The sequence below is a fragment of the Cricetulus griseus genome, chromosome 2, assembly GCF_003668045.3.
Source record: "Cricetulus griseus strain 17A/GY chromosome 2, alternate assembly CriGri-PICRH-1.0, whole genome shotgun sequence".
NCBI lineage: Eukaryota > Metazoa > Chordata > Mammalia > Rodentia > Cricetidae > Cricetulus > Cricetulus griseus.
The window spans coordinates 108,767,639-108,794,426 of NC_048595.1; the positions used below are offsets into that span (position 1 = coordinate 108,767,639).

The following is a 26,788-nucleotide window of genomic DNA, read 5'->3' on the forward strand; positions in this document are numbered from 1 at the left end:
TATTGAGAGCCTGTCTCAAAGCCAACAGACAAAAAGCAAATATAAATCACAGACAAATAAGCTTCCAAGAGAGGGGTGTCCCATAAGGTGACTCTAAAGCCCCCGTAAAATGTGATGGAAGCCCAAAGGAAAGGATGGCAAGTGGTAATGGGAAAGAAGGACAAGCTGAGATGCTGAGTGAGACACCATGTCCAGCTCTTAGGAAAGATACTTTAATTGACTACCTACAGCAAAACAGACACCCTAGAAAACCACACACTTCAAGGGTTCACTAGGAAGAGCCAGGGTATGAGGTCTGGAGGGATTCTCACAGGTAGGGCTTCTGGAAGGCACAACGAGGTCCAGCTACTTCATGGGAACCAGATAGGGTGGTTCATCCTATATAATTTGAGGGGCTGAGAGGATTGCCATAATTTGAGGCCATTCTGGACTATAGAATGAGACCTGAGTCTTAAAAATTGGTGGGCAATGCATGAAGCAGGTGGGTTAGGGAGAGCCTTAGGGTAGAAGAGGCCTGAGAATGGCTGGCAGCATCCTCCCTCGTCCTACTTAGGTAGGACCCATTCTTAGGAGGACTTGGGGTTGGCTTGTCACTGCTTGTTCTAAAAGCATTTCAGCCAGGACAATCAACAACAGCTCAAGCTTAGCAACACAGTGTAAGACTGGAATATTCGACAACTGCTCACCATCATGAATAATGATTACAGAACATGCTGAGTAGGGGTGGTGACTCAGCTAGGCTCACCTCAGTCCACTCACGGAGTTTCAAGGGTCCATGGAAATCATGCCAACAGAGCATTCCCGTCACTGCTCAGTCTCAGTCACACCCCAGATTCAGTGTTACTGATGCAAGTGATGACCAAGTGTGACAGTGTGGTTCACATACAAGTTCAGCTCCGCCTTTATCTTGTCAGCAACCTTCATTGCTATGGCCTGGCAGCTGCCTGCCTACTTTAGTATTAAAAACAGCCACTCCCCAGCAGTAAAGGAATCCAACTGGCTGGCAAAGGCTAAGCAGAAGTGAGTAACACTGGACTTTGTCAGGAAGGGAAAGGGCAGGTGCTGGCCAAGAAGTGTTGCAATTCAGGAAATGTCTGGCCTCGTGTAAGGGGCAGGCACCCCCAGCAATGCTGTAGTCTGACTTCTGGTTTGTATTAACTCACACTAGAGACAAGCGTTGAGTGACCTAGTTCTCTCTCAGTGGATTTTCTTTCATCAATGTGCACTAGGAGCTTCCTGATTAACTAAAAGTCACTACTCCTGCTACTTTGAGCCTCACTTTGACTTTAAATTTCAAATATATCATTTCAATTTGATAAAAGTAGATCCCATTTTTGGTGTAGTTTGCTTGCTTGCTTGCTTGCTTCCTCCCTCCCTCCCTCCCTCCCTCCCTCCCTCTCCTCTCCCTCCCTCCTTTTTTCCTCCCTCCCTCCCTTCGTTCCTCCCATCTTTCTTTTTAAGCAGAGTTGAGATTTATTAGGAAGAAAGTTTAGCTAGGCATTTTAGCACATGCCTATAATCCCAGCGTTCCAGAGGAAGATCAGGAATTCAACATTATCAGCTGCTACAAAGGGATCTTGAGGCCAACCTGGGCAACTTGAAGAGGAGGAATGAGGAGGGAGGAGAAGGAGAAGAAGAGGGGGAGGAGGAAAGAAAAAGTAAAAGAAAAAAAAGAAGAAAAAAGCAGGGTGAGATGGCTTAGCAGGTAAGGGTACCTGATACTAAACCTGATGACCTGAGTTCAGTCCCCCCACACCCACACACATACACATATGCACACACAAAATAAATGAGTAAAATAAATGTTTGAACATAAATAGAAAGAGGAGCTTAGTGAAAGGATAGTTCACACCTAGGTATAGTTCTAGGCGTTTCAAGGAGTCAATACAATTTTGTTGTATTTTGGGAAGGAGCATTTTATTGTTATTGTTTTAAGGATTTATTTTATTTTTAATTATGTGTGAATCTGTGTGTGGATATGTACAGTCCCTTCAGAGACCAGAAAAGGCTGTCAGATACTCTGGAACTGGAGTTAGAGGCAGTTGTAACCTGCCCAAAACAGATGCTAGAGACCAAACTTAAGGCCTGTAAGAGCAGCAAGGACCCTGACTGTCCTGGAGTGGAGCCAAGGACCCTCACTGTCCTAGAGTGGAGCCAAGGATCCTGACTGTCCTAGAGTGGAGGATCTGAAAGACTTGGAACAAGTAGTACTACTTAGAGGCATTGGGCAAAAAGGTTACCTACCTCTTATCCTTTCAGTATCTCTTCCACAGAAAGGCAATCATAGCTACATTGTCATAAACAATGGTACAGATGAAAAAAATGTAAATTCTTTGGGATCTGTGTTTTGTTATTTTGTTTGAGATTGGGTTTCACTATGTAGCTCAGGCTGGCCTTGAACTTGAGATTTCTGGCTCAGCCTCCCACATGCTGGAACCACAGGTGTACAGCACCATTGCTAAAGCATAAAGATTATATTATTTTTCTTTGTGTGCATGCATGTGTGTGCTACAGAAGCTATGCAGAGGTCAGAGGACATTGCTGGGTGTCAGGCCTTAACTTTTACCTTTAGACAGGTTCTCTTGTTGTTGCTGCTGAATATGCCAGACTATCTGGCCCACGAGCTTCCGAGGATTCTCCTGCCTTCACCCCCATCTCCAAAGGAACCTTGTGATTATACTGCCTCAACAGCTTTACCTGAGTTCTGGGGATCCCAGCTCATGTCTCCACACTTGCTCAGCAAGTCTTTACCCACGGAGCCAATTCCCCAGTCCCTGTTATTTAATCTTTGCTTTTTAGCATTGCTGGGAATTAAACCTTAGTCTTTGCACAGGGTAAGACAAACACTCTACTGCTGAGCACTAGAAATTACTATTGTTATTACTTTGGATTTTTATTTCTTTATTTTACTTATTTATTATTATTATTATTATTATTATTATTATTATTTTGGTTTTTCAAGACAAGGTTTCTCTATGTAATAGTCCTGGCTGTTACTTTGAATTCTTTTTTTTGGGGGGGGGGCATGGTTCGAGACAGGGTTTCTTTGTGGCTTGGGTGGCTGTCCTGGAACTAGCTCTTGTAGACTAGGCTGGTCTCAGCCGATTAGCCCCAAATAAACACACAGAGAGACTTATATTAATTATAAACTGTTTGACTGATGGCTCAGGCTTCTTACTGGCCAGGTCTCTCTTAATTATTAACCCATAACTATTAATCTAGCATTTCTTTCTTTCTTTTTTTTTCTGAGACAGGGTTTTTCTGTGTAGCTTTGGAGCCTATCCTGGCACTCGCTCTGGAGACCAGGCTGGCCTCGAACTCACAGAGATCTGCCTGTCTCTGCCTACCGAGTGCTGGTATTAAAGGCATGTGCCACCAACGCCCAGCTATTAATCTATGTATTTCTACATGACCTTATCTTACCAGAGAACACCCAGCACGTCCTATCTTCCCGGTAGCTATATGGCATCTATCTGGCTGCTTCTCTCTGCCTTCCTCTCTCCAGAATTCACCTCCTCTGGTAGCCCCGCCTATACTTCCTGCCTGGCTACTGACCAATCAGTGTTTTATTCATTAATCAATAAGAGAAACATATATACAGAAGGACATCCCCCATCAGAGGGGGATTTTTTTTCTTTTTTTAGTTTTAGTTTTAGAATTTATGCTTAATTCAAAAACATTCATTATTTGAAAATACTGGAACAAAAATAAACAGTTGTGCTCAAAAGTACATTGGCCTAAAGCAATGATTCCAGATCTGGTTTAGGGAATCTCCCCTCCCAGGTGTGTGTGAGAGAAGACCACTTTAATGATACAGCACAGCCAGGCATTCGCCTGTAAGCTCAGCACCTGAGGCGGAGGTGGGAAGATCAAAGCAAAGTCTGTTTTACAGACTGAACTCCAGGCCAGCTGGGGCACAAAAGCCAGGCAAGGGGTCACGCACATTTAATACAAAACTCAGGAGGCAGAGGCAGGGGGATCTTGGAGGGTTCAGGGACAGCCAGGTCTACATAGCAAGTTCCAGGATAGCCAGAGACCCTGTCTCAAAAATCTAAAATTAATCCCCGCTCCGCCCCCGACCCCCAAATGAAACAAAACAAGGGGTTGGGGACAAGCCCTTGCTACAGCTCCAAACGACCTGAATTCAGTTTCCAGTGGCACACAACTGCTTGTAACCACGCCCTCTTCAGACTTTTTGGCACCCCTGCTTGACCCCAGACTCTTAAAACTAGATTAGAGTCCCTGTTTCTCATTCAACTTCCGGTTTCTGCTTAACCTGCACTCAGTAAGGCACAGAACAGCAGCCACCTGGTGCTGGGTAAGAGGTAAATTCCTGATGGGAGGGTGGTCTTGGGTGAAAGGGAGATGTAACATGAATTCTAGTTGGTCTTAATAATAAAAACCCAGAGACAGATGCTGGGTTTAAAGCTGAAGATCAGAGAAGCAAAGCAGCCAGCCACTAGAGAGTTCTTATCTCTACCAATGTTCAGACCAAAGGGCGATCCTGTCCTCAGTTTGTATCTCCAGACTCACTCAGACTGCCCTAAGCTCCTGACTCCTACCACTTTATATTCCTCTCTAGTGCTGAAATTAAAGGGATGGGATCCCAAGTGCTGAGATCACCTTTGTGTGAGCTCTGTTTCTCTTTTACACAGATTCAATCTTGTGTAGCTCAGGGTGACCTTGAACTCACAGAGATCCCTCTGCCTCTGTCTCCCAAGTGCTTGGATTAAAGGTGTGCTCCACCACTGCCTGGCCTCTATCGCTAACTAGTGTGACTAGCTTTGTACTCTGATCTTCAGGCAAGCTTTATTTGTTAGATCATAAATAAAATATCACCACAGGGAGAAGATTTGATATTCTAGCAAAGAGGAAAGGAAAAAAAAATGGCTAGGAAGCTAGTCAGATGTGAGAATCTTGGAGGATGTCGGGGCAGGATATCTCCATGGTCAGCAGTCTTCGAAATAAAGCTTGTTAATGAAGAATCAGAAAATCAGGCCTGAATCACCTTCTGGCTATGGGAGGAAAAGTGGCCTTCAGACTGCCATGATCTCCCAAGCTGCTGAATAGATAACTGCTTGCTCCAGGCTCCATGATGCTCTCCTGAACCTCATAAATTGGTTGCACAGCAGGAGGCCTCTGGTAAAACAGTAGTATATGGGAGGGTTCACTGAGACCCTTTCTGAAAAGCCAGTGCCAGTCAGTCCAAACAGATGCAGCAATCACTTGGGTTTTGTTTTCACTAACAGAGAAGCTGGCATAGATCCTGTCTAATGTGGTTGCTAGGTCAGTCTGGTCTCTTTGGCCATTGTCATTGCTATCTTTGAAAGTGTACTGTGTTTGCTTTTCAATGACCTTTGCCTGTCTCCCCCAGCACATTCTGTGTCTTAATTCTTTCCAGAGATTACGAGGGGAGTCTGGGGTTGAGCCAGCAACAAAATCGCATCACATATTATCAGCAAGCAGAGAAGACAGGCTACAGAAGGGGAGAGATGGGGCACTGCTGCTGAGTGGTACAGAACCTGCCTATTTTGTGAGAGGTCCTGCTACCAGGCTCCCCACCACACACACAAAGTTAAAAGTCAATAAATCTGCCTCAGAGCCAGAGTTTGCAATGAACAAAGAAAACAGGTAAGTAAGGTCAACCCGCCCAGTGTCCTAAAGGAGCCAGTCCTCAGCCTTGGAAGTGTCTCAGTAAATAGACACAGCCTTGTCCTTGCTTTCTCATGAATGCTAATAGACATAGCTAATGCATTCGATACTGACTGGGATAGGGATTGCATCACTGCTCTACATAGACCAATGCTGGAGAGATGGGATGGCTCAGTAGTTAAGAGCACTTGCTACTCTTCCAGAGGTCTTCAGTTTGATTCCAGAACCCATGTCAGGAGTAAAATACAAAAATAAAAATTTTAAAAAGTGTCTTAGGGCCATGAATGCCAAATCTCAAGTATGTTATACTGTTTAGTATACAGGAGATTTTAGTGAGTGAACATTCATAAAACTGAAAATTTGTAAAAGTGTGTGCTTTTAATCCCAGCACTCAGAATACAGAGGCAGGCAGATCTCTGTGAATTCAAGGACAGACTTGTCTACAAAGCAAGTTTCAGGCTAGACTAGCCAGAGCTACTCAGTGAGAACCTGTCTCAAAAAAGAAAAAGAAAAAAGAAAAGAAAGAGAAAGAGGGAGGAAGGACGGAAGGAAGGATGTGTAAGAAATACATGCATGTGCTTTTCCTCTACCACCTCCTTTATTAACCTATTCATATAAGGCAGGTTCCCCAAAAGCTGGAAACAGAAGATACATGTGAAGTTTCATTTTGTTTCGTTTTGTTTTGAAGACTACCCGCTTACCACCTTACTACCACTCTATCTCCACTTTACTTATGATAACGATCCCCAAATGCTTTAAATTTTTAAAAGATTTATTTACTTTATGTATGTGAGTGTCTGCCTGAATGTATATATGTGCACCATATATGTGTTTGGTGCCCACAGAGTTCAGAAGAGGGCATTGGATCCTCTGGAACTGGAATTACAGATGGCTGTGAGCTACCATGTGGGTGCTGGGAACCGAACCTACACACAGGTCCTCTGCAAGAACAGCAAGTACTCTAACCCACTAAAACCATCTCTCTAACCATGCCCCCTCCCAAATTCTTTTAAAGACATTTATTTTCTGTCTTTTTCTAAAAAGTCTCACTATATATCCTAGAACTCCCTGTGTAACCCAGACTAGCCTTGAATTTATGAACAATGCTCCCTTTTCAGCATGCCAAATGCTAGGATTATGAGTTTGTACCACCATACCCAACAAGACACACCTTTTTAGTGCAATAATTTGTCTTTTTTTTTCTACAAAACAAAACTTGATTATTGTTAATTTTTGCACATGTGTGTGTGGTTTGTGTATATGCATGTTTGCATGTATATGGTGTGTGTGTGTGTGTGTGTGTGTGTGTGTGTGTGTGTGTGTGTGTATGTTTATCTGTGGTATGTGAGTATGCATGCGTGCTTAGGCCTCAAGTTGCTGTCAGGAGTCTTCCTCAGCCACTCTCTACTTTATGCTTTGAGGCAGAGTTTCTCCACTGAACCCAGAGCCTGTCAGTACAGATGTTCATATGCTTCTCTGCCTTCTGGGGTCTGGAATTACTGTCAGGCCTCCACACCCACCCTGGCATTTAGATGAGTTCCAGAGAACCTAAACTCATGTCCTCAATATTTGGTACTTTATCCACCAAGCCATCTCTCTGTAGCATGAATTCTAGTTGGTCTTAATAAAAACCCAGAGACAAATATTAGGGTTCAAGTTGAAGATCAGAAAAAGCAAAGCAGCCACCCACTAGAGTGTTCTTGCCTCTACCAAGGCTCAGACCAAAGGGGGGGGGTCCTCTACTCAGTATAACTGCAGACTGCAATGCTCTCCACCAAATCTCAGACTCCCTGAGACTGCACTGAGCTCCTGCCTTACATTCCTCTCTAGTGCTGGGATTAAAGGTGTGTCATCCCAAGTGCTGGGATCAAAGGTGTGAGCTCTGTTTCTCTTTTAGTCTGATTCACTGTCATGTAGACCTGGGTATCCTTGAATTCACAGAGATCCAGCTGCCTCTGTCTCCTGAGTGCTGGGATTAAAGGTGTGGCCACCACTGCTGGTCCTTTACTGCTAACTAGTGGTTTAGCTCTTAACTAGGCGTGTGGTTAACTATGGCTTAACTCTGCATTCTGATCTTCAGACAAGCTTTATTTGATTACAAAAAATATCACTACATCTCTCTAGAACTAGTTTTGTCTTTTCTTTTATTTCCCTCTATTGGCTTCCTGGTAGAGTAAGTTTTTCAGTTTCTGATCTAACATATTTGTTGCTTATCATCGAGACAAAGGTCCCAGTTACTGCTTTGCTTTGCCATCTATGACATAAGCAAGTGAGATTATGCATGAAAGCACAGGAGCATCAGGTCAGGCTCCAAAACACTTTCAGCCAGAGGAGCTCTGTTATTACCGTAAATAGGTTTTAAATAAAAGCAAGAGATTCACAGCTTTTTACCTAAATCAGGAAAGCAGTGCTGAGGGAAGATGTGGAATTTAAAGGAAAAATCTTGATGTTAAAATTATGAATGAAGCAGGCATGGTGCACATACCTTTAATCCCAGGACTCAAGAGACCAAGACAGAATTGCTGCCTGGCTAAGGCAGCCTGGGCCGCATAACACATTTCAGGCCAGTCTTCCTAGGATTCACTGTTATAGCCTATAACATTCCATTTCTTTCTGTAGTCAAATATGGTTAGCTATGTTGAATATACTACATCATGTTTGTCCATTCATTCTTTGGTAGACATTGGGTGTTTCTGCTTTTTTACTATTGGAAGTAATGTAGCCATGAACACTATGTAATGGGCTGAGGTTCAGGAGTAGAATGTAACCCTAGCACTGGATAGCTAAGGATGGCCTTGAATTCTTGGTTTTCCTCTCAAATATTGAGATTACAGATGTTGGCTTCTAGGTCAAGCTCTTGGAATATATTTTTAATTTATTTTAAGATTTATTTTTATTATTTTTAATTATTTATATGTGTTTATGTATGGATATGCCTGAGGTGGATGCCTGAAGTGGATGCCTAAGGAAGCCAACAATGTTAAATGCTCCTAGAACTTGAGTCACAGGTACTTGTGAGCTACTTGATATGGGTGTTAGGAATTGAACTTTTTTTTTAAATGCATATGGGGGTTTTGCCAATATGTATGTCTGTGCACCATGGGCATGTCTGGTGCCAATGGAGGCCAGAAGAGGGGGTCAGATTCCCTGAATTGGAGTTAAGGATGGCTGTGAGCTGCCATGTAGGTGCTGGGAATGAAACCCAGGTCCTCGGCAGAGCAGCCAGGGCTCTTAACTGTTGAGCCATCTCTCCAATGGAACATATTTTTAAATAAAATGCCATATTTTTTCTACCAGTGGGGACTAAAGTGATGACACATCTGCTTGGAGAATATGTAATTTGTATATTTATTTTTGTTTTTGCTGTTCCTTTGGCAGTAAGGATCAACTCCAGAGCCTTGCCAATACTAAAAGCACACTCTACTGCTCAGCCACCCCTTCAGCTGAAGATGTGGCTTCTTTGACCTGCCTGTACCCAGAACCGTACTCACAGACATATATGTACATATATGCCCATATTCCCTTCCCACTCTTCCTAGTGTGGGTGTGTCATAAATTTGAAATATCTTGACATCTGTTTCTTGTACTTCTGATTTTCTTTCAAATTAAGTGTGACTGGAGATGTAGATCAGTGGGTAGACTGTTGGCCTAGCATGTATGAGGTTCTGGGTTTGATCCCCAGTAGTGAATAAAGCATGTGTACTGGTGTAGCATAGCATGCCTATAATCCTGGCACTAGGGAGGTGGCAGCGGGGAAGATCAAGAACTCAAGGGGACCCTCAGCTACACAGTAAGTTTGAGGCCAATCTGGGCTATGTGAGACCCTGTCTTAAATCGTAATAATTTCCCTGCTCCTTTCCCTGATTTTGTTTTTCATTTATCCTTCATTTCTTTATCCCAGAACTCTCTGACAGAAGAGTTCCTTCAAACATACCGCAGATTCTATCAGTTTAATCTTTTTCTTTGAACCCCCATCCTAGCAACCATCAATTCTGATGCAGCCTGGCCTAGTTGCTCTTTAGGCCACCTGCACAGCTGTCACACTAAGACCACCCCTCTCTCTTACCCATAAACCTTTTCACTCCATTTCCCGAGTGGAACATTGTCCTTTCTCTTTCTGGGTTGGTCTCTGAAAAGAGTAGCCTCATAAGAACAACTGAATGAGAACAAATTTCTTAGGTTTTTATGTGTTTGAAAAAGTTAGATTCTGTCCCTGTGTTTGATAGTTTGAGAGAAACAGGCTTCTGTATTGGTATTTACCTCCCTTTGGAATGTTGAAGCCATTTGTACATTGTCTTCCAACTTCCAGTTCTGATGATCAGATGCGACTCAGGTTCTAATGCTCCCTGTATGACCTGTTTCTCTCTGGTGGGTTTCTTTCTTTTCTTTCTTTCTTTCTTTCTTTCTTTCTTTCTTTCTTTCTTTCTTTCTTTCTTTCTTTTCTTTCTTTCTTCTCTCTCTCTCTCTCTCTCTCTCTCTCTCTCTCTCTCTCTCTTTCTTGAAACAGGTTTCTCTATGCTGGAACTCACTCTGAAGACCAGGCTGGCCTCAACTCACAAAGATCTGCCTCCTGAGTGCTGGGATTAAAAGTTCTGGAGGGGTTTAAATGATCATCTCTTTTCTGATCACGTTTCTTGGTGTAGGAATATTTTCAACTAGTGTGCTGAACAATGTGTGAACTTTCTGCCAGGAGATTCACTACATTCTTGATACTCTAGGATAATTCATTAGAGGGCATTATGGTTAGGGTCCTGACTGTCCCCCAGAGACCTGTGTGTTGGTCCTCAGCCTGTGGTGTCATTGAGAAGTGGAACCTCTAGGGATAGAGCCCCAGTGAAAAGAAGATAGGCTATGGGGCATGCTCTTAAGAGGGTACTGGACCATGGGGCCTCTTCCTCTCTCTCTTGCTTCTGCTGTCATGTCCTCTTGCTCTGGTGCTTTGTGGTAACACAGGTCCAAAGCAAATGATCAGGGACTGAAACCACCAGCCAAATGAACCTTTCTTCCTTACAGGATAATTAAGCATAATTTTGTCAGTGACAAAGAGCTAACACAAAGGTGGTCCTGGAATTTTTTCTTCTCTGTTTTCATGTCTTAAAAATTTCCTTTTGTTAATGTTCAGTCCTCAAAAATCTCATGACCCAGATGGGCATGGTTGAGCATACAGCAATTGGGGGGTGGGGGGCTGAGGCAGGAGGATCATGAGTTTGAGGCCAGCCTGGGTTATATAGTGAATTCACCAGCTGGGTTACCTAAGGAAACCTATCTTTAAAAAAAAATGAGAGACAGACAGAGGCTGAGACTCTGGTTGTAGACTTTGTACATAAAGCATGAATCATTAAGCTAGTGGGAGTCACAAAAGGATTAACAATTTGACTAGGCTTAGAGAACCAGGGCATTGTAACTCAGAGATCATTATAATTAAAGGACAGAAGAAGTAAAGAAAATATAGTCAGGTATGATGGTGTGCCTATAATCCCAGAACTTGGAAGGCTGAGGCAAGAGGATTAAGTGATCCAGGACAGCCTGAGTTAGAGTCTGTTTCAAAAATACATAGGTAGGTAGGTAATAAATTTATATCTATTAATAGTGAGATTCCATATCAAAGAAGAAAATATTAATATAACCACATGTGGTGGTGGCACACGCCTGTAGTCCCAGCACTCGGGAGGCAGAGGCAGGCAGATCTCTGTGAGTCTGAGACCAACTTGGTCTACAAGAGCTAGTTCCAGGACAGCCTCCAAAGCCACAGAGAAACCTGTCTCAAAAAACAAAACAACAACAACAAAAAGAATAACTGTTAAAAGCAGGTCAGTGGTGACACACACCTTTAATCCTAGACTCAGGAGGCAGAGGCAGGTGGAGCTCTGTGAGTTTGAGACCAGCCTGGTCTACAAGAGCTAGTTCCAGGACAGCCTCCAAAGCCACACAGGGAAACCCTGTCTTGAAAAACAAACAAACAAACAAAAAAGAATATCTGTAGCATGCTATCTTACAAGTTAGGCTAAACTTTAGTTATTCTCTCCCGTAACTAAAAATGATAATTACATCATTTTTGATACTGCATTTATAGCAATGAGTCATTATCAAATACTGAAATATGACCTGGCAGAATGCCAACATGAGCAGCTTATTCTGTGAGTCTCGTGAAAGAGGTTTCAGTTGGTCTGTAGCTCTATAAACCACTTGGTTGGGCTTTCCATGTTCAGTAGGTTTTTGTTGTTGTTTGAGACAGGGTCTTATATATCCAAGACTGGGCTTGAATTCATTATGAAGACAAAAATGACTTAGAAATCCTGATTCTTCCACCTTTATCCCCTGAGTGGCTAGGATTACAGGTATGTGCCATCATACCCAGCTCTTGTGTTTAGTTTTTTTATGATATAACTTAGAAATTTTATTCATTTATTTTTATTTTATTTATTGTTTTTGGTGTGTGGGGGTTCATGCTGAAACCATGGAGGTCATAGGGCAACTTTGTGGCTATGGGTTCTTTCTTTCTACTTTTCTATGCTGTTCCAAGTATTAAACTCAAGTTGTTAAGAGTTGCAACATCAAGCAAGAAGCATCTTTGACCAATGAGCCATCTCACTGGCCCTATTTATGTTTTCTTAGTTATTTTCCTTACAGATTTTATGTAATTAGGAGAAAAATACTGAATTGAATATTCTAATTTCTGAAAAATAAGATTGGCAGGATGTTTTTAATCCATTTTCCTTAGTTAACTTGCTTTCTTTTGTTTTTTCTGTAATATTAGAGATTGAATCCAGGTCTTCACACAGGCCAAGCAATCACTTTACTACTTAAATCCTTAGCCATAGTTTTGTTTGTTTGAGACAGAGTCTCATATAGTCTAAGCTGTCTGCAAACTTGCTGTCTAGTCCAGGCTGGCCTTGAACTCCTGACCTTCTTATCCCTAAATTACATCCTGGCAGTAGAATAACAGGCATATTTGCTCTTTGAACTTACAGTGCTTTGAGACAGTTTCTTATGAAACCCAGGCTGCCCTTGAACTCACTCCTGAGCCCTCTGCCTCCACTTCCCAAATGCTGGAATTGAAGTTATGCCCAGGTTACACAATGCTGAAGAATACCCATGACTTCATTTATGCTAGGCAGGTACTCTATTACTAAACTACAGCTCCAGACCCTTTCATTTTTCTTTTCCTTTCTTTCTTTTTTGGTTTTTCTCTGTAGCTTTGGAGGCTGTCCTGGAACTAGCTCTTGTAGACCAGGCTGGTCTCAAACTCACAGAGATCCGCCTGCCTCTGCCTCCCAACTGCTGGGATTAAAGGCATGCACCACCACCACCCGGCTTTTTTTTTTTTTTTTTTTTTTTTTTTTTTTTTTTTGCTTTTCAAGACCTGGTTTCTCTGTGGCTTTGGAAGCTGTCCTGGAACTAGCTCTTGTAGACCAGGCTGGTCTCAAACTCACAGAGATCTGCCTGCCTCTGCCCCCCCCCCAGTGCTGGCATTAAAGGCATGTGCCACCAACACCGAATTTAGACCCTCTTTTAATTAGGTACTGGAGCTCACTAAGTTGTCCAGGCAGGCCTGGAACTCATTATGTAGCACAGGCTAACTTTTTGTTTGTTTGGTTTTGGTTTTTTTCGAGATAGGGATTCTCTGTATTGCTTTAGAGCCTGTCCTGGAACTCACCATGTAGACCAGGCTGGCTTGGAATTCAGAGATCCACCTGCCATTGCCCACAGAATGCTGGGATTAAGGTATGCACCACCAACCCCCAGCTGGCACAGGCTAGATTTAAGCTCATGATAATCCTCCTGCTTCAGCTCCCTAGTTGCTGTGATTACGGGTGTGTTTCACTACACTCTGCTCACTTAATTTATTTTAAACTTCTTGGAAATAATTGGATCTCATTTTTCTGAAGATATCAGGTAAAATCAGAAAATATGACTGTAGCCATTAAGCCTTTCACTGAGTAAGGGTAATACAATCTATAAAGAGGTCATAGACAAAAAAAGCAACTTTATTATTTTAAGATTCTTCTGTTTTTGCAAAAGAAAACATAAAAATATTAAGCAAGGATTTTTTTTCCCCAAGACAGGGTTTCTCTGTGGCTTTGGATGGAGCCTGTCCTGAAACTAGCTCTTGTAGACCAGGCTGGTCTTGAACTCACAGAGATTCCCCTGCCTCTGCCTCCTGAATCTGGGATTAAGGTGTGGGCCACCACTGCCCCACTTAAGCAAGGAATGTTAAGCACACATCTATAATCCCAGCATTAGGGAGGTGGAGGCAGAAAATCAGAAATTTCAAAGACAGCCTGAGCTACATTAGTACCTTTCTTAAAAAACAAAAACAAAAATTTCAGTTCATTTGGCTTTAAAGGAAAAAGGAAACCACCCTGAATGGCTGTGTTTTCCCACAGTCTGGATGCTCTGTCTCTGGAGATGATTGCTTACTGCAGGAACCAGCCCTTTCATCCTCTTCTCCCTTTAACTTTATAGGCATTTCTAGCTTATTTGCCTCAAATTGGTTCAGAAGGAGGACAATGAGCTGAGCACAGGCCTTACTTGACTCCAGCCAATTTTTCTTAACCAAGTGATACAGTATGAGTGTGTTCCCTCACTTTTATGTGTTGTAACTGAATACCAATTGTGAAATTTTATGTGGGTAGAGGCTTAATCTGGCTACAGTGCTTAATCTGGCTACAGTGGGGCCCTAAGCCAGGTGTTGGTGGCGCACACCTTTAATCCCAGCGCTCGGGAGGCAGAGGCAGGAGATCTCTGTGAGTTCGAGGCCAGCCTGGTCTCCAGAGTGAGTGCCAGGATAAGCTCCAAAGCTACACAGAGAAACCCTGTCTCAGGAAAAAAAAAAAAAAGAATTTATATCTAGCCGGGCGTTGGTGGTGCACGCCTTTAATCCCAGCACTCGGGAGGCAGAGGGAGGTGGATCTCTGTGAGTTCCAGACCAGCCTGGTCTAAAGAGCTAGTTCCAGGACAGCCTCCAAAGCTGTCCCTCCTCCAAAGGGTTTCTCCAGACAGAGAAACCCTGTCTCGGAAAAACAAACAAAAAAAACCCAAACAAACAAAACAAAGAAGTGGGGCCCCAAAGTTAAGTATAGTGGCTCAAGTCTATAAGTCAGGAAGGAGGAGATTGCTACCAGTTTGAGGCCAGCCTGGGCTACATACTGCATTCCTAGCAAGCCTGAGATACAATAAGACCCTAAAATACAGTGTAAGACCCCCCCCCAGAAGCTCAGGCCCCGCCCCCAGGATCTCAGCCCAGGACCACGGTCACCCCAATCACCAGGCGGAGTCGAAAGCTTGATGCAAACTGCGCCAGGCTTTATTATAGTTGTTTAACGAGCTAACCCCATGTTAGCTTGGGTCTTTCATCCATCCACCGTGGAGGATGGCTAGGAAAGACAACTCGAAAGTGTCTGCATAGAGATCTTATAGGGCTGTGTAAGGGGAGTGTCTAGGGGTACACACAGGCTCAGGCTTGGTGTGCCTCCAGGCTTGGAGGGTTTTCCCTGTGTTGGTCGGTCAACTGGTTGTTATGGCCCATAGGCCCTCCCAGGGTGGTTGCTATGCTCTGTGTGTCATTGCTGTGCGCTTGTCTGTAAAGCACACCCAGAGCTGTAAAGCATAGCACCACCAGCTAACTTCTGATTGGTTCCTTGCCACGAGGCAGCATTTGACCTCCTAGTGACCAAGGCAAGGTCAGACAAGCACGTGTTCGGCTGTTATGGCTGCTGAAATGGGGAGCTGGTCCCTTCAACAATAAGTACAAGGTTAGCCTTAGCTACATGGTGAGTGTGAGGCCAGTCTGGTCTACCCTTGACCCTGTCTTAAGAAACCAAACCAAACCAAAACCTGAGAATTTTGAGAGGTGACTGGGTCATTAGTGTGGAGCCCCAATGATTAAATCCTGTTGGATCTGTAGGAGGGTAAGAGCTTGATGTGGTGGTGGTGCATATCTTTAATCCCAGCACTTCAAAGGCAGAGGAGGCAGATCTCTGCATGTTTGAGACCAGCTTGATCTACATAGCAGGTTCTAGACCACCCAAGACCCAACAGTGAGACCCTGCTACCCTCTACCCTTCCCCCAAAAAACAAAGAAGGCAAGAGACCTAAAGAGTCAGGCACACACATGTGAATTCCCAGTCTCTTGTGTCACAGAAAGACTATGCCAGCAAAGCTACCACAAGGTTCAGCCCCAATGATTGCCCTTTCCAAATCATGAGCCAAAATAAACCTGTTACGATAGTAAACTAGTACACCAGGGTTAATAATGTAGTGTTTCTAGAAATACATTTTTCTAAGAGGAGCCTGATTCCCCAAAGCTTCTCTAAGTATTTTTTTTTTTTTAACTTCCCTTATACTGCTAGAGATCAAAGGTTCAAGGCAATGTTCTAAGCCTGGAGGGAAGGTTCAGCAACATACTGGTGCCTTTTGTGCTAGTACAACAGGGTACCTACCTCATGCTGTTTATAGCTAACACTGACTAGCCTTTCAGACTTTTGGAGGCTGGAAGCCCAAGGCCAGGAGTCAGCCTTGTCAGTTCTGGTGAGGACTTTCTTCAGAGTCATAGACTATGGACTTGCTGGGATCTCACTCAGCACAGAGGATCTTTCTCGGCTCACTATCTGCTGCCTGAGGGCACAACAAATCACCTTCCAGAGGCCCTACCTCCTAATACTTTGAGAATATACTTAGGGCTGTGTATCAGTCATGGTTCTCTAGAGTAACAGAATTTGTGGGATGGATCTCTTTATATATAGAAAGGGGATTTATTAGCCTGACTTACAGTCCAGATAATCCAACAATGGCTAGCTTTGAATGGAAAGTTCAAGAATCCAGTAGTTGCTAGGTTGACAAGGCAGGGTGTCAGCTGGTCTTCAGTATATGCTAGAATCTGAAGAACTAATGCCAGTGGTGGAATGGACTTGATAGCAAGTAGAGGGAAAGCAGGCAAAGAACATAAGATTCTTTCAGAAAGTGTGGACAATATTTAAAGTGTATCTTCTTACCTCAAAGATCTGGAGTAGAAATGGATCTACCTACTTCAAATTAAGGTTTTTGTGATTCCAGATGTAATCAAGTTGACAACCAAGAACAGCCATCACAGATGCTGTCTACTTGACTTCTGGGAACAACTAAAACCCAAGCAGCTGGGCATGTCAGTGAAGGATTTTGATCATTTGAGGTGGCAAGATCCATCCTATATCTGGGCCACACTTTCTAGTGGCAGCCCACATAAAAGGGCATGGAAGAGCCAGGCAGTGGTGACATATACCTTTAATCCCAGCAGTGGTGACACACACCTTTATCTCAGCACTGGAGAGGCAGAGGCAGGCAGATCTCCATGAGTTCAAGGCTAGTCTGGTTTGAATTCCAGGCCAATTAGGGCTATATAGCAAGACACTGTATAAAATAAAAATATTTTTTTTATTGTTACTGGAAACTTTGAAGGGTCTCTTTTTTTTGTTTTGTTTTGTTTTCTTTTTTTTTTTTTTTCAAGACAGGGTTTCCCTGTGGCTTTGGGGAGGCTGTCCTGGAACTAGCTCTTGTAGACCAGGCTGGTGTCGAACTCACAGAGATCCACCTGCCTCTGCCTCCCGAGTGCTGGGATTAAAGGCGTGCGCCACCACGCCCGGCTTGAAGGGTCTCTTTTAAGGAATCATATGCTAACATGGAAACTGGAGTTCTCTCTCAGGGTTCTTAGTCTCAATCAAGGACAAGTTTATTAGAGATCTGGGTTGTCTGAAGACCTCAGAGTGGGAATGCTGTAAATCTCACAGCTGTCTGGAAGGCAAAAACAGAGAAGAGGGAGAGGAAAACACCACCTTTGTGTAAGCAGCCAGAGAACAGGTAGGGGTGGTTAGAGACATCAGAGGAGAACACATGACCAACCAACCAACCCAAGTGTCCAGGAAAGCATGTCTGCATGTCTAGGCCAGTATCTGAAAGAAAAAGAGATAAAAAGGAAGTTATAGAATGTCATCTTTTTACCCACACTAAGAGGTAGATTCTATCCTTTTGACTAGTGAGAAATAGCTTTCCCTTAAAGGGCTTCAAAGAGCCCAGATCAAGGAAACTGCAACATTGCCACCTCAGAAGAGGTAACCTTAAAATCATCTACAAGGAGGGCTGAAATCAGGGAATAGATAGACCCTTTCACAGTGAAAAGCTAGGGACTTGTATTTAAATCTGTTCAGTGTCAGGAATTAGTGTCTCAACTGGAGTTTTGGTCACATCCTATCTTTTACCCTCCATGTGGGAGTGGTTACTTTGAAAGAAATGAGAAAACAGAGCTCCCATCTAGCGTTCCTGGCCTGAGAACAAGGACATTCCCTATTGTGGGCCAAGGACAATAGTGGAACTATTCCCTGCCTAGCCCATCCCCATCTTCTGTTCTCTGTGTGTGGTGGGGGGGGGTGGAGGTAGGGAGGGAAGGCAGGTATGCCATAATTTGTGGTTGCAGATCCCAGGACAACTTTGTGGTTTTGGTTCTCTTTCATTTTTATGTGACTTCCAGGATTCAGGCTGCCAGGCTCATGGAGCAAGCACTTTACCTACTTGCTGATCCATCCAGTTTCCCTCTTTATTATTTTGAGTGTCATTAAATTTCCCACACTAGAACTCTCCATCCTCCTACTTTTGGCCTCTCCCAGAGCTAGGATGGCAGGTCTATGCCACCAGGCCCCAGCTTCAACTCTGATCTTGCCAGACTTGGATTTCTATGAAATTTTCTAATGATTTGTATCATTTTTTTAAAGCCTTTTTATGTCCTAATTCCCCTTCTGTAAAATGAGGATAAAAAAAATAACCTAATCATTAAAGGAGTATGTTTCAAACCAGATGATTTATAGGATTAGTTCTGAGAACCCACTTGTTTGGTCACTGGTGGCTACAGTTCTTTTTTGTTTGAATTGTGGGGAGAGTTCTGTTAACCCAGTTGTTAGCTAGCAAACTGTAGCAGGGCTGGTTTTCTCCTTACTGGGACAAAGGTCAATGGGTTTGCAGCCGCAAGTATCAGGGGCAGTGTGAGATCTCAACGCCCCCCACCCAAGTCTTTACCTATAAAAACAGTAAAAATTCTAAGGACATATTGTAAATTTAGGAATCCATCAGTAAGCCCTTTAGTTGTTTTTTTTATTTTTCTTGTTTTTTCCAGACAGGGTTTCTCTGTGGCTTTGGCGCCTATCCTGGAACTAGCCCTATAGACCAGATTGGCCTTGACTCACAGAGATCCTCCTGCCTCTGCCTCCTGAGTGCTGGGATTAAAGGCGTGCACCACCAACGCCAGGTCAGTAAGCCCTTTAATTCTTATTTTCATCACCAGGATTAATGACCAGTGTCACAAACCCAATAAATGAGATACCACATAGCCATGCTTCACCCTAGGTTAAATGGTGGTAGGCAGATCTTCACCAGTGCTATGGAATAAATCCTTAGTATACCCCGAGATCTCTTAAATACTAATTTTATGTTGAACTGAAAACAAAAAGTAATAAAAATAATGAAAAAGAAAAACAAAACAAAACAAAAAACCCCAGACCCACAGCTGTCCTTTCTCGAGGTCAGCAGCTTCCTAATTCCTCCAGCGTCTCCTCCCTCCGCCCATCCCTAACAACAGCCTCAAGAGAGGTGAGGTCGAACTTCATTGTTCACGGGACACTCTCCCGAAGAGCCCGTTGGACGCGCCTGCGCACCGTGCACTCTTTGTGCGGGCTGCAGCAAGCCGCTTGTTTGTGTCTTGCCTCCGGGCGAGGAGGCGGAGCCAAGGGCGGGGACTAGCAGGCGCGTTCGGACTGGGCGGCCGCAGGGAGGTGGGCGGGCACGGGGCGGGGCCTCCGGTAACAACACTCGCAGCAGCGGCCCGGGCTATTTGTTGCTGCGCCGCCTCTCCCGAGTCATAGTCCCTGCTCCGAATCTTCCAGGAGCAGCAGTAGCAGCAGCAGCCGCCGCCCCGTGACGCCTGCTTCCCATCGTCTGCCGAGTCCCGCGCCTCGCCGCGCCATGACCGTCGTCTCCGTTCCGCAGCGAGAGCTCGCCCTGGGCGGCCGCCTAGCGCCGCTCGGCTTCCTCGGGGCCCTGCCGGTGGTGAGCCCGGCCCCGCCGCCCTTGCCGCGCCTTCCGGACCCGCGCGCGCTGCCACCCACCCTCTTCCTGCCGCACTTCCTCGGGGGAGACGGCCCGTGCCTGGCCCCCGCGCCTCGTACTGCTGCGCCGTCCGGCAGCAGCTTGGCCCCGGCGGATGCCCCGCGGGCGGCGCCCAAGAAGCGGCGGAAGAAGAAGGTGCGGGCCAGCCCGGCCGGGCAGCTCCCCAGCCGTTTCCACCAGTTCCAGCAGCACCGGCCGAGCCTGGAGGGCGGCCGCAGCCCGGCTCCGGGACCGAGCGCCGCGCAGGAGGAGCGGGGCCCAGCGGCCCCAGCCCTGCTACACAGACAACCCCCGCTCGCGAAGGAGGTAGGGCCGGTGGGGGCGGGGCGGCTGTTTACTCGGGAGGGAAGTTTCCGTGACGCTGGCTCGCTGGAGTCCGGGGCGGAAGCGGGGGGGGGGGGCAGGGAGGCTGCGCTGGCGCCGCCCATTGGCTCCGAAGCCAGCCAATGGGAGCGGCAGCTGCGGCCCAGCAACAGCCCGCATTTAGAAGGTTGGCGGCGTTCCAGGGGGTTTCGGCGTTCGGGGCTCACGGGCTCGCGGAGGGATGACGTCAGCCCGCTACGTGCGGCGCTCTGGGGCTCTCATGAAGGCGGTGCTGAGTGGGGGCTGGGGGCGGATGCAGGCTCGGTGCCCACTGGGGCACCCGGGCCAGACCCACGCGCGGCCCTGACCCATAGAGTCGGACCGGGGCTTCTAGAAGTTGGCAGGAGCGTGTGTCACATGCCCGACTCCAGTGTTTCCCAACCCCGATGCTGTGAGCGGTGCCCAAAACGAGTTGTAGAAGTTATCAAATGAACTAACTACGGCCATTGATTGATTTGGATAGTACGGATAAGATTTCGCTGGGGTTAGAGGGATTTGAGAGTACTTTTAGCAAAAAAACAAAAACCCTTTTAGTACAATTTGAAGTGTTTATTCTTTAATAATGACAAAAACGGTCATCGTACTGAAATTTGTACTTGATCAAGGTTTGCCCATGGAAAGGAATCAAGATTTTAGATTCTAAGTTTAAATTTATTAATTTTAGTTTCAGTTTTTCATTTACGTAATCTATTATCCTGTAAAACTCGCTCTGCAGGTGAGAATAACAGATAATTTAGTCGTCCACCCCCCCCCCCCATAAGCGATTACAGGTATACTGCACCACACTTGAAGAGTTTCCTTTTTTTTTTTTTCTTTTTTTTCTTTTTTTCTTTTCCCTCTTTTTGGGTTTTCGAGACCCGGTTTCTCTGTAGCTCTGTAGACCAGGCTGGCCTTGAATTCAGAGAGATCCGCCTGCTCCTGCCCTCCGAGTACTGGGATTAAAGGTGTGCACCACCACCTCCGCCTGGCTGCTAAGATTTAAGTATTGGAATCTAAAAGATTCTATTTATTTGTTTTGGTTTTCCGAGACAGGGTTTCTCTGTATTGTTTTTTTGTTTGTTTTTGTTTTTTTCAAGATAGGGTTTCTCTGGCTTTAGAGGCTGTCCTGGAACTAGCTCTTACAAGAGCTCTACAGACCTGGCTCGAACTCTCAGAGATCCACCTGTCTTTGCTTCTGGAGTGCTGGGATTAAAGGCATACGCCACCAACACCCCACAAGATTTTATTCTTAAACCACCCTACCCTTAGGACTCCGGTGACCCTCGTACTTTAGCTTTCGGGGGGTGTGTGTGTGTGTGTGTCTGTCTGTCTGTCTTTTGCTGTCATGCAGGCATTAGAGTGGCAAGGATCTAATGATAGACGTTTTCATTTGACCTAAATGTCTGTAGGTTCCACTTTTGGTTAGGAAAGTTACTACACTGAGCAAAAGTTTTTGTTCTGTTTATTGGGCAGTGGAGTTTACATGTTTACACGATCAACCAAGTAGCCCCAGACTGGCCTAGACTTCCTGCTGCATTGTGCCTATCAGGCCTCTTGGCTAGGGTTTAAAACGATTTTTCATGAAGCTAGTGAATCTAAAAGGCAGACAGGAACATTTTTCTAACCCACAGAGTTAACACTTGCTTGTTAACATTGCTTATAATTAGAAAAGATTGACATGATTACTTGAATTTTTTAAGTTGGATGTTTTACTTTATATGTATACCGGTAACAGCAATGATTTCATGTTTTCAGTAGCAGCATGAGGTGTGTGTATTGGAAACCTACTAGCAAGCAGAACCAGCACATACGTAGTCAAAACTGGATTAAATTTTAGAGGAATAAAAGAAAATATGTAAAATATATGATACAAACGCTGGGTGTTGGTGGCGCACGCCTTTAATCCCAGCACTCGGAAGACAGAGGCAGGCGGATCTCTGAGTTCAAGGCCAGCCTGGTCTCCAGAGCGAGTGCCAGGATAGGCTCCAAAGCTACACAGAGAAACCCTGTCTCAAAAACCATATATATGAATGATACAAAGATAACTTAAACTGTATTCACTTTTGTGTTCTTTTGTAGGCTTTAAAATCCAAGATGGGAAAATCGGAGAAAATTGCCCTTCCCCACAGCCAGCTTGTACATGGTATACACTTGTGTGAACAACCAAAGATAAACAGACAGAAAAGCAAATACAACTTGCCACTAACCAAGATCACCTCTGCAAAAAGGAGTGAAAATGACTCTGCTTCCCCCGATAGAATGCAGAAGAAGCAGGAAAAAAAGCCTTTTAAAAATACTGAGAACATTAAAAGCAACCATTTGAAGAAATCCACATTTCTGACAGAAGTGAGCCAAAAGGAAAATTATGCGGGAGCAAAGTTTAGCGACCCGCCTTCCCCTAGTGTTCTTCCAAAGCCTCCAAGTCACTGGATGGGAAGCACTGCTGAAAATCCCAGCCATAGCAGGGAGCTGATGGCAGTGCACTTGAAAACACTCCTCAAAGTTCAGACTTAGATTTTAGTTTTCAATGTGTATGTTAAATATAGATTTTCCCCAACTCCTTGGACTCTAAAAGGAAATGGATACAACAGTGGAAACATGCCATGTTGCAGCATATGACAGGAGATTAAGTCACATACAAGCAGCTTGTATTATATTTTATATTTTGTAAATACTGTATACCATGTATTATGTGTATATTGTTCATACATGAGAGGTACATTATAGTTTTGTTATGAAAGTATGTATTTTGCCCTGCAGATGTGGTGGGTGTTTTGTATATATATAGTGGAGCTATTTTAAGTGGGTGCTTAAGGCACATGGAAGACTGTTTGCACAGGTACTGAATTTTTTTTAAGGACAGCTGTCAAATCTCAAGTTCAAAATCTCAATGTGAAACAGTTTACTTATATACTACTGAAGGTTAAATTTGGCACAATCACTGTAAACATGGAACTTGTCTGTGTTTCTCTAAATTGATCTGCCTTTTAATCTGTAATAACTAGAAAATTTCCTATTTTTACCAAACTTGATTCTGGATATCCTTACATAGCCATTATTGAGATTTTAAAAAGCCTCATTTTAAATGCCAACAAAATTGGTTGTAATCAAATTTTAAATCAATAATAATTTGGCCTCCCCCTTTTATGCTAGTCTTGGCTTTTTGTGTATGACTGCTGACTGAATGTGTGACTTTATGATTGGACTTTCAGTTTTACTGTCTTTGTCATTTAAATTTAAATGTGACTATAAAGTTTACATACCTTTGAGAGCAAGAATTTCCCATCTTAGAACTAGATGGATGTGAACAAAAGCTGGTTATAAATACAGGAAAATAAGACAGGATCTCCTAGAGCTCAGTGGATTACTGGCATGCACCACCCCCCTGCGGTGCTAGGGATCAGATAGGGGGCTTTGTGAATCCTAAGCAAGCAAGCTCACTACCAATTGACTATCCCTAGCTCTAGGATGCATAGTTTTTCATCTTTATTTTGAGATAGTTTTTTGAGTTTTCCAGGCTGGCCTTGAGCTTGTCTGATGGTCCAAGCAGGGTTTAAACTTGTAATCTTTTTGCCTGGGCCTCCTGAGGAGCTGGGATTACAGGCAAGCTCCCACACTGGATTTAGAATTTATTTATATATGAACTGTTACTACTTGACTCTCAATTTTTAATTGTGTGCTTGTGAGTGCAATGCCCTTGGAGGCTAGAGGAATTGGATCTCTGGATCTCAGGTTGCCGATGGTTGTGGGCTATGAGTGCTGGGAAGTGAACTCAGAAGAGCAAGTGCATTTAACCACCGAGCTCAGCTCTCTCACATGCCCCTACAGTTTTCAGTGAGGAAGTACTACTTTCCTTTATTAAATTAAAGGGATTGGGGAAATGGCTCAGAGGGTAAAGGAGCTTGCCAGGAGAGCTTTAATTTGATCCCTGAAACTCACTTAAAGGTGAAAGGAGATATTACACTGTCCCAATCCCCCCAGGAGATACTCTGAATTCAAATCCACTCTAGGTTACATGAGAATGAATCAGTCTAAAAGAGAAACAGCAGCCCAGCACTTGGGATCACATGCCTTTAATCCCAGCACTGGGGGTTGGGAAGGGGGAGATAGGAGTGGTAAGGCAGGGTGGAGAGAGAAATTTAAGGAGACAGGAGCTTGTTGCAGTCTGGGCAGTCTGAGGAGCAGTACAGTTTGGAGATGCAATCAGATGACCATCACCCCTTCCGTCTGAGCATTGGTAGAGAGAGGTACTCACTTGTGGCAGCCCTCTGGTTTTCAGCATTAACCCTAATGTCTGTCTCTGGGTTTCTATTATTCATTCTACACTGGGCCCTCCCATGTCAATCAAGATCTGCTGGGGAACCCTTCAGTTGAGACTCCCTCATATGACCCCAGGCAGATGCTGTGGGTTACCTGCTCCAGCTCAGTCTCCCAAAACAGTCTCCCCCAAGTTTCCATCTCAGACTTCAGAGGCGCTTTGGAAGTCTACTTCATCATGTATCATTAATGTATCATCATTAATCAAAAAAAATTATTTTCGTTTGGTTTTAAGCAATGGTCCCACATTACTGTAGTCCAGTTCACTGTGATGCCTGCCTCATCCTGCATTACTACATTGAGCTCTAAAAGACAATCTTTTGTGCCTGCATGCCTGTGGAGTTGAAAAGTGAAGCCTGGGCTTTGGGCATGCTAGCAGGCCTGGTACCATTAAGTTATATACCAGCCTCTTGTGATATTTCCATTTGAGATAGGTCTTCCTATTAAGACCAGATCACCTTGAGTTTGTGGTCCTGTCTGTGCCTCAAGTGTTGGGATTACAACTGTGTCCTGCAGTAGGCTGGGTGTGTTAAAGGCATTGTTGGGGCTGGGAATAATAATAGTTCAGTGCTAGAGACAGGTTTTTCTGTGTAGCTTTGGAGCCTATCCTGGCACTCGTTCTGGAGACCAGGCTGGCCTCGAACTCAACAGAGATCCGCCTGCCTCTGCCTCCCAAGTGCTGGGATTAAAGGCGTGCACCACCAACGCCCATCGAGTTCTTGCCTATCATGTAAGATGCTCTAGGTTCAGTTTCCCATACTGAAAAACAAAAATTTAAGGACCACTAAATTATTTGCCAGACCCAGTGGTACATACCTATAATCCCAAGCCTTAAGCCCCTCTCCCATACACATACTGAATTTTCTACATTTTCTTTTAAGTTGGGTCTATCAGTTCATAAGTGCATCACTAATGAAAAGGTAGCTGTAAATATTACAGGCAGTCTTCCGGAGCTGCTTGTATGTACGTACACAGGTACTTCAATTATAGAGAATTCCCCAGATTAGAGTTGGTCTGCCTGACTCAAATGAGAGGTGTAGATGTGTTCTTGGCAGTCTCTTGTGTCGGAAGAAAAGATAGCAGGCCCAAAATATTTTCCTATCATCTTCAGAATTTGTTTTTCATTTTTAAAAATTCCTAGTTTTGTGTATGGGTTTGCCTATATCTATGTCTGTGCATCACCTGCATGCCTGCTGCCCACAGAAGCCAGAAAAGGGAGTCAGATGATCCTGAGACTACAGTTACTGATGTCTATGAGCTGCCAGGTGGGTGATGGAAATGGAATCTGCTCCTCAGAGAGAAGCAGCCTTAACCACTACACCATCTTCCCAGTCCCTGGGGGTTTTGTTGGTTGGTGTGTGTGTGTTGTTTGTTTTTTGTTTTTAATAGGTTCTCATTGTCCAAGTTGGCTTGGAAAGATGGGCCTCCTCCCTTCACTTCCTGGTTTCTGGATTACAGGCAGGCATCATGCCTGGATATTTTCAGTTTTATTTTTTATTTTACTAACAATTTCTTTCCCCTTGTATTTTGGTTTTCAGATTTTTTTTTTTGAGTAACAAAATTTTTTTACACTTTTTGTCTTATTTGTTTGTTTGTTTATTTATAAACAGAGACTCCTATAGCCAGGCTGGCCTCAAACTCATGCTTCTTCTGCCCCTGCCCTCCAAGTGCTAGGATTGCTGGCATGTGCCACAATGCTTGGTTATTTTTTCCTGAAAGTAAACATTTTGATGACTTTTGGTTATCTCCAACATAGCTCAGTTGTAGAGTACTTACGTAGCATTGAAATCAAATAAACAGCATCCCCTACACTCTGCCTCCCACCCCAAAACCTGTGTGGGGGAATGCAGATTGCCCAAGATATTTAAACAGTGGATTTTAGATGGTGGTGGTGGTTTTTGCTGTTGCTGTTTTGTTTTTTGTAATTTTTGAGATAGGGTCTTGTTATGCACCCCCAAGTGGGTATTACAGGCATAGACCACCACACCCAGGTGAGCCTGTATTTTGGTATTTACTTGAATTTTGGTATTTATTTGAAAACATGAAATCATAGAAGGCTTTGGTTTTGATCCTGTCAAGGCTGGTAGCTTATGCCTGTAATCCTATGCATTCTGGAGGTTGAGTCAGAAGATCAAGGCCTTCCTAGATGATATAACTGATTTAGAATTAGCAATACCCTCTCTTAAAACAACAAAACATTAAATAGAGTTGATAATATGGTCAACAGTGGGATTCTTGTCTAACATACAAGGCCCTAGGTTCATTCTTCAGTACTACCCAAAACAAATGTCCCCACCAAACCTCCAAGTTACTGTTGAGGGTCTTATTGTTACAAAACAAGGGCTCA

The 26,788-nt window shown here is 44.2% G+C and overlaps 1 protein-coding gene and 1 long non-coding RNA gene across 2 annotated transcripts; both read left to right on the forward strand.

Annotated features, from left to right (window-relative positions):
* The first annotated feature begins 1,439 nt into the window (after window positions 1-1,439).
* LOC113834405 lies at window positions 1,440-9,223 on the forward strand. Its single transcript, XR_003482917.2, has 3 exons — window positions 1,440-1,705; window positions 5,402-5,631; window positions 9,031-9,223. It is a non-coding gene; the product is annotated as an uncharacterized LOC113834405 (long non-coding RNA).
* Window positions 9,224-19,492: 10,269 nt separating this feature from the next.
* Pnrc1 (proline rich nuclear receptor coactivator 1) lies at window positions 19,493-23,271 on the forward strand. The gene is made up of 2 exons (XM_027403415.2): window positions 19,493-20,088; window positions 22,204-23,271. The coding sequence occupies exons 1-2, from the start codon at window positions 19,639-19,641 to the stop codon at window positions 22,636-22,638; spliced, it is 885 nt and encodes a 294-aa protein (XP_027259216.1). The 5' UTR covers window positions 19,493-19,638; the 3' UTR covers window positions 22,639-23,271.
* Window positions 23,272-26,788: the final 3,517 nt, after the last annotated feature.

Coding starts and splice junctions, on each gene's coding strand:
- Pnrc1 (XM_027403415.2), top strand. CDS start 19,639: ATGACCGTCGTCTCCGTTCCGCAGCGAGAGCTCGCCCTGGGCGGCCGC. Junction 20,089..22,203: donor AACCCCCGCTCGCGAAGGAG/GTAGGGCCGGTG, acceptor GTTCTTTTGTAG/GCTTTAAAATCCAAGATGGG.